At 43.9% G+C, this 15548-nt stretch overlaps 1 protein-coding gene across 1 annotated transcript in view; it reads right to left on the bottom strand.

Annotated features, from left to right (window-relative positions):
* Positions 1-4076: 4076 nt before the first annotated feature.
* Positions 4077-15548, bottom strand: part of LOC128706083 (uncharacterized) — a 25666-nt gene continuing 14194 nt past the window's right edge. Inside the window, exon 2 of the mRNA XM_070100835.1 lies at positions 4077-6553. Coding sequence (XP_069956936.1) covers positions 4859-6538 — 1680 coding nt within the window. The 5' untranslated portion in view covers positions 6539-6553 and the 3' untranslated portion in view covers positions 4077-4858. The remainder of the gene's footprint in view (positions 6554-15548) is intronic.

The raw sequence follows: 15548 nt of genomic DNA, 5'->3' as shown, positions 1-15548 counted from the left end.
GAGCTCCATTGTTGGTGCTAGGGAGGATAGGAATAAGACAGGGAAACATGCACCAACAGGGAATACAGTCACAGAAACCCAAGGCAAACGGAAACCAAGCCTGTGCACATACTATGCACTTGGTATCTGCAGACATGGGAAATCTGGAAAAACAGACGGGACGTCCAACTATGACCACCCTAGCAAATGCCATGCCCATATGACAACAGGAAAATGCAAACTCCCTTCCTGTAAGCTTTTTCACCCTGAAATGTGTACCTCTTCAGTACAGGAAAGACTGTGCTATAACTTAAATTGCCAGGCACACCATCTAAAGGGTACAAAAAGATACAAAACATCCAGGCCATGGGAAAACCTGGGTAGCCACAGCCACTCAAGAGGGAGAGGTTTTTTAGTGCCAGGAAGGAAAAAACTGGCAGGAAATGGCAGAAATCGTACACCAAATCCAGTCATTCCTGGAGTGGAACCACAGTCGATGGCCTCCACTCCAAACCAACAGATACAGATAATAATGCTGGAAAAAAATCCCCCCCTTCAGTACCAACAATACCACCAGTCTGATGACATTCTTCTTTGCAAATATACAGGGTCTAAAGCCAGCAACAAACAACAAAATACCTTTCATCCGTGGACTGCTTGCAGAGGCAAAGGCAATGTTCGCGGCTTTCACTGAGACCCACATAAAGGATCACTTGGACAACGAAATATGGATCCCAGGTTACAACCTATACAGATGTGACAGAGTGAACAGGCAAAAGGGGGGGGGGGTTGGCCTGTACATTGCAGAGTCACTTGTTTGCACAGAACTGCTAAATGCCTCAAATGATGTAGTGGAAGTTTTAGCAGTAAAGGTCGAGAACCAAAACCTAGTCATTGTGGTAGTCTACAAGCCTCCGGATGCAACATCTCAGCAATTCCAGGAACAGCTGTTAAAAATTGACCACTGTCTGGAAAATCTTCCAGCTCCTGCACCCAACATCTTGCTCCTGGGGGATTTCAACTTAAGGCACCTAAAATGGAGGAATATAGCAAATAATATTGTTGCAGTAATAACACCAGGAGGCAGCTCTGATGAAAACTCACACTCGCACGAGCTTTTAAATCTCTGCACAAAATTCAGTTTAAACCAGCAAATAATAGAGCCTACTAAACTGGAGAATACACTAGACCTCATCTTCACTAACAATGATGATCTGATAAAAAATGTCACCATATCAAAAACAATATACTCAGATCACAACATAATTGAGGTTCAGACATGTATGCGTGGAGCCCCAGACCGACATAATGAGACTAGTCACGAGGGAGCATTCACCAAATTCAACTTCAATAACAAAAACATAAAGTGGGACCAAGTAAACCAAGTCCTAACCGATATAAGCTGGGAAGATATACTAAGCAACACAGACCCCAACGTATGCCTAGAACAGATTAACTTGGTGGCACTCGATGTATGCACAAGGCTTATTCCTCTAAGAAAAAGGAGGAGTAGATGTAAAATAGAAAGAGACAGGCGCTCCCTTTACAGGCGACGGAAAAGAATAACAGAGCGGCTAAAAGAGGTCAATATATCTGAAATGCGTAGGGAGACACTGGACAGAGAAATAGCAAGCATCGAACTCAAGCTAAAGGAATCTTATAGGAGTCAGAAATCGCAGGAAGAACTAAAAGCCATAAATGAAATCGAAAGAAATCCAAAGTATTTCTTCTCCTATGCCATATCAAAGTCGAGAACAACATCCAGTATTGGGCCCCTACTTAAACAAGATGGGTCCTACACAGATGACAGCAAGGAAATGAGTGAGCTACTCAAGTCCCAATATGACTCAGTTTTTAGAAAGCCGCTAACCAGACTGAGAATCGAAGATCAAAATGAATTTTTTATGAGAGAGCCACAAAATTTGGTTAACACAAGCCTATCCGATGTTATCCTGACGCCAAATGACTTCGAACAGGCGATAAATGACATGCCCATGAACTCTGCCCCAGGGCCAGACTCATGGAACTCTGTGTTCATCATGAACTGCAAGAAGCCCCTATCACGAGCCTTTTCCATCCTATGGAGAGGGAGCATGGACACGGGGGTCGTCCCACAGTTACTAAAAACAACAGACATAGCCCCACTCCACAAAGGGGGCAGTAAAGCAACAGCAAAAAACTACAGACCAATAGCACTAACATCCCATATCATAAAAATCTTTGAAAGGGTCCTAAGAAGCAAGATTACCACCCATCTAGAAACCCATCAGTTACACAACCCAGGGCAACATGGGTTTAGAACAGGTCGCTCCTGTCTGTCTCAACTATTGGACCACTACGACAAGGTCCTAAATGCACTAGAAGACAAAAAGAATGCAGATGTAATATATACAGACTTTGCAAAAGCCTTCGACAAGTGTGACCATGGCGTAATAGCGCACAAAATGCGTGCTAAAGGAATAACAGGAAAAGTCGGTCGATGGATCTATAATTTCCTCACTAACACAACACAGAGAGTAGTAGTCAACAGAGTAAAGTCCGAGGCAGCTACGGTGAAAAGTTCTGTTCCACAAGGCACAGTACTCGCTCCCATCTTGTTCCTCATCCTCATATCCGACATAGCCAAGGATGTCAGCCACAGCACCGTGTCTTCCTTTGCAGATGACACCCGAATCTGCATGACAGTGTCTTCCATTGCAGACACTGCAAGGCTCCAGGCGGACATCAACCGAATCTTTCAGTGGGCTGCAGAAAACAATATGAAGTTCAACGATGAGAAATTTCAATTACTCAGATATGGTAAACACGAGGAAATTAAATCTTCATCAGAGTACAAAACAAATTCTGGCCACAAAATAGAGCGAAACACCAACGTCAAAGACCTGGGAGTGATCATGTCGGAGGATCTCACCTTCAAGGACCATAACATTGTATCAATCGCATCTGCTAGAAAAATGACAGGATGGATAATGAGAACCTTCAAAACTAGGGAGGCCAAGCCCATGATGACACTCTTCAAGTCACTTGTTCTATCTAGGCTGGAATATTGCTGCACACTAACAGCACCTTTCAAGGCAGGTGAAATTGCTGATCTAGAAAATGTACGGCGCGCATAACGGAGATAAAACACCTCAATTAATGGGAGCGCTTGAGGTTCCTGAACCTGTATTCCCTGGAACGCAGGCGGGAGAGATACATGATTATATACACCTGGAAAATCCTAGAGGGACTAGTACCGAACTTGCACACGGAAATCACTCACTACGAAAGCAAAAGACTTGGCAGACGATGCAACATCCCCCCAGTGAAAAGCAGGGGTGTCATTAGCACGTTAAGATACCATACAATAAGTGTCAGGGGCCCGAGACTGTTCCACTGCCTCCCAGCATACATAAGGGGGATTACCAACAGACCCCTGGCAGTCTTCAAGCTGGCACTGGACAAGCACCTAAAGTCGGTTCCTGACCAGCCGGGCTGTGGCTCGTACGTTGGTTTGCGTGCAGCCAGCAGCAACAGCCTGGTTGATCAGGCTCTGATCCACCAGGAGGCCTGGTCACAGACCGGGCCGCGGGGGCGTTGACCCCCGGAACTCTCTCCAGGTAAACTCCAGGTAGTTGCTTCTATTCTGCCTTGCTTACCATGAGGTGCACTAATACCTATTGCTGTACATAGTGTATATAGTGTAAATACTTCTGTTCTAAATTGGTGAAGGATAATACAAGTCAAAAGTTTTTCTGCTGTTTATTTTGCTCCCTTTACACCCAAGATAACAGACCATTCGGACTCCTAGGTTGTAATACTTTCCTTTTGTTTAAGTGCTGGTTTCTGCATGGCCAGACTTATGTATTGTTTATACACAGTGACACTTATGGTCTGTGTCCCTCCGCTGAGAGATTCATCTGAGGCCATCAAGGGACCCGTAATTTGTGTCCCTTCGCTGAGACATTCATCTGAAGCCATTCAGGGACCCGTGATTTGTCCCTCCGCTGAGACATTCATCTGAGGTCATCCAGGGACCTTTAATTTGTGTCCCTCACCTGAGACATTCATCTGAGGTCATTCAGGGACCCGTCATTTTCCCAAACTATCAACAGTTCATCTGGGCATCAATAAAACATCCACTGAATTTTAATAATTACATAAACCTTTATATATTCCTTCATGCAAACTTATAACATCTATAGTTTAATCCGACATCACAATATAACTAATTATATCATATTACTTTGAGTGTATATATGTTCATAAACAACTCAGTAATAAATTTGATACACACAATGAGGATTTATTTATACAAATTTTCTTGCTACTGTATTAACTTGCACAAGAATAATATATTCAGTTCTTTCATACACTCTACATAAGAAAATCAAAATATTGAGAATGTACCATCTTGAAAATAATAATTAAAGACTGACATTGTCTCCCCAACAAAAATTATACCATATTTAATTAATTTAGTTTTAAGTATATACCAGCGTTTCCTGGCTCCTTCCTTCCAAAAAATTACAATAGTCATATACTATATTTGATTATTGACTTACAACCATTAACAATATCTTATATATTTTTTTTTCACAATATACCTTATATATATAAATGTAAGAATCACCAATATTTTACCTTGATCAATATAACATCATAACTACTTGTAATATTAATATTTCTAAGATAGAATAATGGAATATATTTATATAAGTTCAAGTTATTATTATTATTATCAAAAAGAAGCGCTAAACCATAAGGGTCATACAGCACAACTATAACTTCAGGGTCACTGTAAAGTCTTTTTCACAAATTTTATTACATCTTAATGTTGTTCATCTTGTTTTGTTGCCAAATTTTTGTAATATTTCTGGCAACAACATTAAGACCATCCTTAATGAGGTTTTTTGTTCTGTGATGATTTTCCTAAGACATTTAGGCTTTTAATATACTTACGTAGCCCTTCATATTCTTCATGAATAGGCTTAAGGTCAATCTCATCAACCATCTTTGGAAGTTTTTCTAATACAGAGCAAATATATTTTTTAGTGTCTGGGTCAGAAATGCTCTCACTCTTGCTCTTCATAATGTCAGCTATCATGTTATCAACATACTGTTTAGCTGTCAGAGAGTTTGTGTTCCTTCCAATAATGCTGATCTTTTCAGTATGCTTCACAATTCTCTTGATGGCTTGTGCCATGCTTTCAGTGATCTTAACATTTTTTTCCTCAAACTCTTTCAATTTTTTCTCTACTTCTGCCTTATTATTGATGGCAATTCCATACTGTTCCTTCATGTGCTCGTCTGTCACTTCAATTTCAACAATCTCTTCTTTGATAATAAATTTTTCTTTAACGTGAGATGAATTATGACAGTGACACTTTGAGCAGGTAGTCCAGTATGGGAATAATGTTTGATTCCAAAGAGTTACTGGATTCCAGCAAATGAAGTTTCCATTGCATGAAGATATACATGTTATGTCGCAGTTCTTACAGTTGTGAGAATGGGTGAATGTGCCATCAGTTGGAACTTTAATTTTTCTGCTCACTTTCTCTTTTCCAATCCAATCCTTGTTCTTCTTCATACTTTCTTCATAGTTTTCAAGCAATTTCATTTGACTCTGGCTTACAATAAGCATATTAACACTGTATTCTATGTTTCTTTTAAAATCCAAGAGTGTTCTCTCCAGGTAACTCTTTTCTTGAAGAGCTTCCCTGGTAAGTTTAAGGCTCACTGACTCAGTCTCAGTAAGGTCTTGTACCAGACGATTAAATTCTCTAGATGATTTTGTCCAACAACTTTGGCTTTCATTAATTTCATCTTCCGTCATGCCAGAAATATTACATTCCTCTGTTTTGTTAGGCTCATACAGTGCTGCATTGTCAAAAGAATATGTTGTTTTTACCTTCCAGTTAATTGATTTTAAAACCTCTGGAGCTTTTGATTTTCCTGGTCCTTTGCATGTTAACAAAAGATTAGTTATGTCAGCTGTATCTGCTCCAAACAAATCATGAAATTCATCCTTTATGTTAGTCAGATATCCCATTGCTCTGTTGACAGTGGCTTGCATTACAACTCCAATGGAGTGAAGTTCGTTAACACCAAACTTCTCTTCTTTCAAAAAAAACTTTAATTGTTTCACTATTTGTTTCTGTTGATAAGCGCCTCTGGTGTCTGCTAGTCCTGGAGTGTCAATGATCATAAAGTTATACTCATGTTTCATTGCAGGATTGTGATACACTAGATATCCTGTTACATAGTCTGTTTGACTCTGTGCCTCATGTCTCCTTTCGTTCCCTGTCTCATCTTGAATCTTATAGCGAACATCGCTGTCAAAAGTAATATTGCAGAGGTGATTAATGATGCCATTGACAAAAGTTGTCTTTCCAGACCCTGTCGCACCAATGAGCACCATTGACTTGATGGGTTTGTTGACCTCTTCTCCAATGGTCAGAATTTTTATCTTGTTAACCGGATCTACGATTTTTGTTTTTGTTTTTAGTATGGAGATAATAGGATGAAATTTGTGAGGAGAACAATCATCCTGCAGCACTGCTTGCGTGACTTCACTCATCTTGTGTGCAACTGACTGAAAAATAAATTATATTTATATTAAAAATAAATGCAATTAATACATTGGTTCATTTAAATCTCTAGCTGTTATGCTCACATTAATATAACTACGAGAAGAACCCACAAATTGTACGCATTTTCTCCAGTATATACATACAAAATTCAATATCCTTACTTGATGTGCTGTGGTCACTGCACGTTACATTGGAAGTATATCCCATAACCCCGGATCATTGTACCTCAATACAAACAAGAGGAGCTACAACTTAACTTCTCAAGAGAGCCAGGAGTAAATCAATACCCACAGAAGGTCCAGGAGATAGAAAAGTATACCCTCAAACGGCCTAGAAGTTTTAACTCGACACTCAACAAGTCTATCACCCATTGTTTAACACCCTCAACTCGATGAAGTCTATCACACTTTGTTAATCACCCTTGCGAAGCCTATGAGCCATAAGCGGCCAGAAAAAGCATGGGGCTTGCTATTATATCTTCCAATTTCATACTTGACATTTCAAAAACCCTCCTACCCCATATGGGGAGTAGGGGGATGTTGGTGGTGTGGGGTTGGCACTGACTGTTGGCCCTACATCGTGAGAGAAGCTGCAGCCAGGGACACACCCGCACTGCACTACTCTGAGAAAATTTCCCTGCTTCAGTTGCTGCCTTGCAACATTGCATAGCTCTTGATGATGCACTGAGAAGTGTGAAAGTACTTGAGCTAAAGATTTCCCCCCCAGTGGCTTGACTTGCACACGCACACACACACACACACACACACACACACACACACACACACACACACAGAGTAGGGACAGCGAGCGCGCGAGTCACGCCTTCCGTGCTCCGGGAATATAAGTGTTTCTGAGGGCTACCCAAGTGTTCTGCAAGGGTTGCAAAGTGTGTCAGGGTAGTGAACAATCCTAGAAGTGTTTTTTAATCTTCCTGAGCCACATAAGTGTGGGGAGAGCCACAATTTTGTAAGTGATCTAGAAAATAAAAACGTGGTGGTGCAGAGTGAGCAGGTTAGTGTGGGTGGTAAGGCGACGTTGTCAAGTGTCACCCAAGAAAGTTAATAAAGTGAAACAATCGTGTGACCAGTGAGAGAAACAGTGAATAGGGTACATTATTAACGAGAAGAAATTGAGGTGGATCTACGCCAGGACGTCACATCGAGCTGGACAATCTACAGGCTGCTACAGCTGCACTGCCAGTACTGTATCCACCTATGAGTGGTTGTTCGGGTGTGGGGTTCCAGGTTCCAATTAAACGCCAAGCTGAATGTGAATGGTCTAACTCTCATAGCACGATAAAGAATAGGCACTCAAGTATTCAATAAGGAATAGCAATTGGTAATCCATTGAACAAGGCGAGTAACTTACTGTAAGCTAGCTGGCAGGTCAAGCATTGGCAACATTGTAAGTAGGTGAGCGTCAAGTCCAAGGAGGGTGGGAGTCAGGTCACAAGAGGTTGTGGATACAAGCGACCACTGAGAAGCCACATTACACTCCAAGCAAAAGCCACCTACTTTTCAGACACATAATAAACCCACACATAATTCGACACATAATTACACACACACACACACACACACACACACACACACACCACCTGCCCCCCTAACCATTCCTCCCTCACACACACACACACGCACACATGCATGCATGCACACACACACACACACACACACACACACACACACACACACACACACACTAAGTGCAACAGAGAATGGAAAAGGTACAGGAGGCATAGGACCCAGGAAAACAAGGAGATTAGTAGAAGAGCCAGAAACGAGTATGCACAGATAAGGAGGGAGGCCCAGCGACAGTATGAAAACGACATAGCATCGAAAGTCAAATCTGACCCGAAACTGCTGTATAGCCACATTAGGAGGAAGACAACAGTCAAGGACCAGGTGATAAGGCTGAGGAAAGAAGGTGGAGAACTCACAAGAAACGATCAAGAGGTATGTGAGGAGCTCAACACGAGATTTAAGGAAGTATTTACAGTAGAGACAGGAAGGACTCTGGGGGGACAGACCAGATGGGGACACCAGCAAGGAATACACCAACAAGTGTTGGACGACATACATACAGATGAGGAGGAGGTGAAGAAACTGCTAAGGGACATCGATACCTCAAAGGCAATGGGACCGGACAACATCTCCCCGTGGGTCCTTAGAGAGGGAGCAGATATGTTGTGCATGCCACTTACCACAATCTTCAACACGTCCCTGGAAACTGGGCAACTACCTGAGGTATGGAAGACGGCAAATGTAGTTCCCATTTTTAAAAAAGGAGACAGAAAAGAGGCACTAAACTATAGACTTGTGTCATTGACGTGTATAGTATGCAAAATTATGGAGAAGATTATCAGGAGGAGAGTGGTGGAGCACCTGGAACTGAACAAGAGTATAAATGCCAACCAGCACGGATTCACGGAAGGCAAATCCTGTGTCACAAACCTTCTGGAGTTTTATGATAAAATAACAGAAGACAAGAGAGAGAGGGGTGGGTTGATTGCATCTTCTTGGACTGCAAGAAGGCCTTTGACACAGTTCCTCACAAGAGATTAGTCAGAAGCTAGAGCATCAGGCGCATATAACAGGAAGGGCACTGCAATGGATCAGAGAATACCTGACAGGGAGGCAACAACGAGTCATGGTACGTAATGATGTATCACAGTGGGCACCTGTGACGAGCGGGGTCCCACAGGGGTCGGTCCTAGGACCAGTGCTATTTTTGGTATATGTGGACGACATGATGGGAGGGTTAGACTCAGAAGTGTCCCTGTTTGCAGATGATGTGAAGTTAATGAGGAGAATTAAATCTGATGAGGACCAGGCAGGACTTCAAAGAGACCTGGACAGACTGGACACCTGGTCCAGCAAATGGCTTCTCGAATTTAATCCTGCCAAATGCAAAGTCATGAAGATAGGGGAAGGGCACAGAAGACCACAGAGTATAGGCTAAGTGGCCAAAGACTGCAAACCTCACTCAAGGAGAAAGATCTTGGGGTGAGTATAACACCGAGCATGTCTCCGGAAGCACACATCAATCAGATAACTGCTGCAGCATATGGGCGCCTGGCAAACCTAAGAACAGCATTCCGATACCTTAGTAAGGAATCGTTCAAGACACTGTACACCGTGTATGTCAGGCCCATACTGGAGTATGCAGCACCTGTTTGGAACCCGCACTTGATAAAGCACGTCAAGAAACTAGAGAAAGTACAAAGGTTTGCCACAAGGTTAGTTCCAGAGCTAAGGGGAATGTCCTATGAAGAAAGATTAAGGGAAATCGGCCTGACGACACTGGAGGACAGGAGGGTCAGGGGAGACATGATAACGACATATAAAATACTGCGTGGAATAGACAAGATGGACAAAGACAGGATGTTCCAGAGAGGGGACACAGAAACAAGAGGCCACAATTGGAAGTTGAAGACACAAATGAGTCAGAGAGATATTAGGAAGTATTTCTTCAGTCATAGACTTGTAAGGCAGTGGAATAGCCTAGAAAATGACGTAATGGAGGCAGGAACCATACACAGTTTTAAGACGAGGTTTGATTAAGCTCATGGAGCGGGGAGAGAGAGGGCCCAGTAGCAACCGGTGAAGAGGCGGGGCCAAGAGCTAAGACTCGACCCCTGCAACCACAAATAGGTGAGTACAAATAGGTGAGTACACACACACACACACACACACACACACACACACACACACACACACCACCTACCCCCCCTAACCATCCCTCCCTCACACACACTCACACACACACACACACACACACACACACACACGAGGGCAGACACTCATAGAAGCTTTAGACCCTAGTAGCAATTTCCGCTTTTTACAACCCAGAATTACTGGTATGTATTAACAGTATCTCCCCCTCATACCTCCCGCATACACACGAACGCACATGTATACACACATACACACACACACCTGTACTAGGACAAAATGGTAACTAACTAGGCGAATACATACACACACACACACACATATATACACACACATACGCAAACACACACACACACACACACACACACACACATACACACACACACACACACACACATGCACACACACACACACACACACACACACACACACACACACACACACACACACACACACACACACACAGGACCCTGTACACCGTGTACGTTAGGCCCATATTGGAGTATGCGGCACCAGTTTGGAACCCACACCTAGCCAAGCACGTGAAGAAACTAGAGAAAGTGCAAAGGTTTGCAACAAGACTAGTCCCAGAGCTAAGAGGTATGTCCTACGAGGAGAGGTTAAGGGAAATCAACCTGACGACACTGGAGGACAGGAGAGATAGGGGGGACATGATAACGACATACAAAATACTGAGAGGAATTGACAAGGTGGACAAAGACAGGATGTTCCAGAGATTGGACACAGTAACAAGGGGACACAGTTGGAAGCTGAAGACACAGATGAATCACAGGGATGTTAGGAAGTATTTCTTCAGCCACAGAGTAGTCAGTAAGTGGAATAGTTTGGGAAGCGATGTAGTGGAGGCAGGATCCATACATAGCTTTAAGCAGAGGTATGATAAAGCTCACGGCTCAGGGAGAGTGACCTAGTAGCGATCAGTGAAGAGGCGGGGCCAGGAGCTCGGACTCGACCCCCGCAACCTCAACTAGGTGAGTACAACTAGGTGAGTACACACACACACTGTAAGTACGTGGTGGTCAAGTCCCAGGAGGTTGGGGGTCAGGTCACAAGAAGTTGTGGGCAGCCAAGGACCACTGAGACTCTACATTACAATGCACAAGCCACCTACCTTTCAGTACATAATAAACCCACACATAATTCCACACAAAATTACACACACACACACACACACACACACACACACACACTCGACCCATGCAACCACAAATAGGTGAGTACAAATAGGTGAGTAGACATACACACACACACATATATCCAGACTCACACATACACTCCCCCCCCTCACCACCGACATCTCACTACTTCCCCTGATACCTCCCCTCCCTCGTTCACCCTCCCCTCCCCCGTTCACCCTCCCCCTCCCCAACCCTCCCCACTCGTCTCCCACATAGCCACAGTTCCTCCACTACCACCCCCCCCACACTCTGACATACACACTACTAACCTAACATACAGAACTACATAGGTTTCCCACACTGAGGCAATCAGGATAAAACAAAAATGGGTTGCCAGAGAGCAACAAGAAAAACCAAGGGACAGGAGGAGGAAGTTGCAAAGGAAGATTGGGCAGCAGAGCTCATAAAAAGGGATCATGAATGGGAAAAGAAACTAGAAGAACTTAGCATGAGAATGGAAGAGAGGAAAGATATGGAAAGCAGGAAGTGGGAGGTGCATGTCAAAGCAGCAGAGGCTAGGATACAGAGTTTAGAAGAGGAACTGAAAAATCTGAAACAGCCTAAAGAACTAAAGAACATTTTGGGATTGACAACAGAGACTGCTACCTCAGCCACAAATAAGGGGACAGTAGGAAAAGAAGGAGCACAACTGCATGGAGAAGCTCTATCAGAGGAGACTGTAGTAAATGAAAGAGCTAAGCTTTATGTGGAGGCCCTAACAGACAACAACAGAGCCCAAGGAAAGCCGAGAAGGGAAAATGACAGGCCACTGAGTCCAAGTACATTAGCTAGTGAAACTGAAGAAAAGAAAGCTGCAGTGGAGGAAACCAAATTAAATGAGGGGATACACAGGGATATGCAGTGGGAGAATGAAAGGTTGAGGTCAGTCTTTGTGTATGGGCTCCAGGAAGTTGAAGGGGAAACATATGAAGCAAGAAAACAAGATGAAAAAAAAAGCAATTGAAAGCATCATGAAAGCAATAGGAGAAGACAACATGACCCAGCTGAAAATTTTTCGGAGAATAGGGGGGTTTGTAAAAAAAAGAACCCGGCCAGTGAAAGTGACCTTCAAGGCAGAAGCGACTCGGACCAGGATCCTGCAGGAGAAAGCACGATTAAGGGACATGCCGGCATACAGGAAGGTGTATCTCGACCGCGACAGAACACAAGAAGAAAGGCAGAAACTGAGACAGATGGTACAAAGGCGAAAGGAGAAAAGAGAGGGGATGGAGAAAACAGACAGGAGATCCAAGACCCAGGAAGAAGATCAAATACAGCCTCCCTCACAACTTCCTATAGAAGCCTCCCAACCAGGTCAACCCCAGTGCAACCAAACACTCTAAATCAAAACACCCATGCCACATCCAATGCCCCCACCCACTACATTACAAACTCCACCCCCACAGCAACAACCCATAGTTCCTTACCAGGTCTCCCACTTCCCCAACCCCAATATACCTCCCAGACCACAGTCTTAGAAAAGAAGTTGAAGGTGTGGTATACAAATTCAGATGGAATAACAAACAATTATGAGGAGTGGCACGAAAGAATCAAAGAGACATCCCCAGACATAATAGCACTCACAGAAACAAAACTCACCAGAATAATAACAGATTCAATCTTTCCATCCGGATATCAAATCCTCAGGAAAGACAGAGGGAAGAGAGGGGGAGGAGGAGTTGCACTGCTCATTAAAAACCAGTGGGGTTTTGAGAAAATGGAAGGAATGGATGGCACGGGCGAAAGGGACTACTTAGTAGGAACAATCCGGTCTGAGGTACATAAGGTGATAATTGCAGTAATGTACAACCCACCACAGAACTGCAGGAGGCCAAGAGAAGAATACGATGAGAGCAACAGAGCAATGATCGACACACTAGCCGAGGTGGCCAGGAGAGCACACATGGGGGGAGCAAAGTTACTAGTTATAGGTGATTTCAATCATAAGGAGATTGACTGGGAAAACCTGGAGCCCCATTGGGGTCCCAAAACATGGAGAGCCAAGATGATGGATGTGGTACTGGAAAACCTCATGCATCAACATGTTAGAGACACTACCAGAGAGAGAGAGGAGAGGATGAACCAGCAAGACTGGACCTTGTATTCACCTTGAGTAGTTCGGACATCGAGGGTATCATGTATGAAAGGCCCCTGGGAGCTAGTGATCATGTGGTTCTGTGCTTCGACTACATAGTTGAGCTCCAAGTGGAGAGAGTAGCAGGAATAGGCTGGGAAAAACCAAACTACAAAAGGGGGAACTACTCAGGCATGAGGAACTTCCTTCAAGACATTCAGTGGGAGAGGGAACTGGCAGGAAAACCAGTACAAGAAATGATGGACTATGTGGCATCAAAATGCAAGGAGGCAGAGGAGAGGTTTGTTCCCAAGGGAAACAGAAATAATGGGAAGAACAGAACGAGTCCTTGGTTCACCCAAAGGTGTAGGGAGGCAAAAACTAGGTGTACTAGAGAATGGAAAAGGTACAGAAGACAGAGAACTCAGGAAAATAAAGAAATTAGCCGAAGAGCCAGAAACGAATATGCACAGATAAGAAGGGAGGCTCAGAGACAATATGAAAATGGCATAGCATCAAAAGTAAAGACTGACCCGAAGCTGTTGTACAGCCACATCAGGAGGAAAACAACAGTCAAGGACCAGGTAATCAGACTGAGGAAGGGTGATGGGAAATTCACAAGAAACGACCAAGAGGTATGTCAGGAGCTCAACACAAGATTTAAAGAGGTATTTACAGTGGAAACCAGTAGGACTCCAGGAAATCAGAACAGGTGGGCACACCAGCAAGTGCTGGATGAGGTACATATAACCAAGGAGGAGGTGAAGAAGCTGCTATGCGAACTTGACACCTCAAAGGCGGTGGGACCAGACAACATCTCTCCATGGGTCCTTATAAAGGGAGCAGAGATATTGTGTGAGCCATTAACAAAGATCTTCAACACATCATTTGAAACTGGGCAACTCCCTGAGGTATGGAAGATGGCAAATGTAGTCTCAATTTTTAAAAAGGGAGACAGACATGAGGCACTAAACTACAGACCTGTATCACTAACGTGTATAGTATGCAAGGTCATGGAGAAGATCATCAGGAGGATAGTGGTGGAGCACCTGGAAAGATACAAGTGTATAATTGACAACCAACACGGTTTTTGGGAAGGAAAATCCTGTGTCACAAACCTGTGACACAAGAGAGAGAGGGGTGGATCGACTGCATATTTTTGGACTGCAAGAAGGCCTTCGACACAGTTCCTCACAAGAGGTTACTGCAAAAGCTAGAGGATCAGGCACACATAACAGGAAAGGCACTGCAATGGATCAGAGAATACCTGACAGGGAGGCAACAACGGGTCATGGTATGCGACGAGATGTCAGAGTGGGCGCCTGTGACAAGCGGGGTCCCACCGGGGTCAGTCCTAGGACCTGTGCTGTTCTTGGTATATGTGAATGACATAACGGAAGGGATAGACTCAGAAGTGTCCTTGTTTGCAGATGATGCGAAGTTAATGAGAAGAATCAAATCGGATGAGGATCAGGCAGGACTACAAAGAAACCTGGACAGGCTACAAGCCTGGTCCAGCAACTGGCTCCTTGAAGACTCAGATGAATCAAAGGGATGTTAGGAAGTATTTCTTCAGTAATAGAGTAGTCAGGCCGTGGAATAGCCTAGAAAGTGACGTAGTGGAGGCGTGAACCATACATAGTTTTAAGGCGAGGTATGATAGAGCTCATGGGGCAGGGAGAGAGAGGACCTAGTAGCAATCAGCGAAGAGGCGGGGTCAGGAGCTGTGACTCGACCCCTGCAACCACAAATAGGTGAGTACACACACACACACACACTGTCACTGACATGTATAGTATGCAAAAATCATGGAGAAGATTATCAGGAGAAGAGTGGTGGAACACCTAGAAAGGAATGATCTCATCAACAGCAGCCAACATGGTTTCAGGGACGGGAAATCCTGTGTCACAAACCTACTGGAGTTCTATGACATGGTGACAGCAGTAAGACAAGAGAGAGAGGGGTGGGTGGATTGCATATTCTTGGACTGCAAGAAGGCGTTTGACACAGTTCCACACAAGAGATTCGTGCAAAAACTGGAGGACCAAGC

Source organism: Cherax quadricarinatus, chromosome 75, assembly GCF_038502225.1.
Source record: "Cherax quadricarinatus isolate ZL_2023a chromosome 75, ASM3850222v1, whole genome shotgun sequence".
NCBI lineage: Eukaryota > Metazoa > Arthropoda > Malacostraca > Decapoda > Parastacidae > Cherax > Cherax quadricarinatus.
The sequence above is the reverse complement of the archived record's forward strand: the minus strand, read 5'-3'. Positions and strand labels throughout refer to the sequence as shown.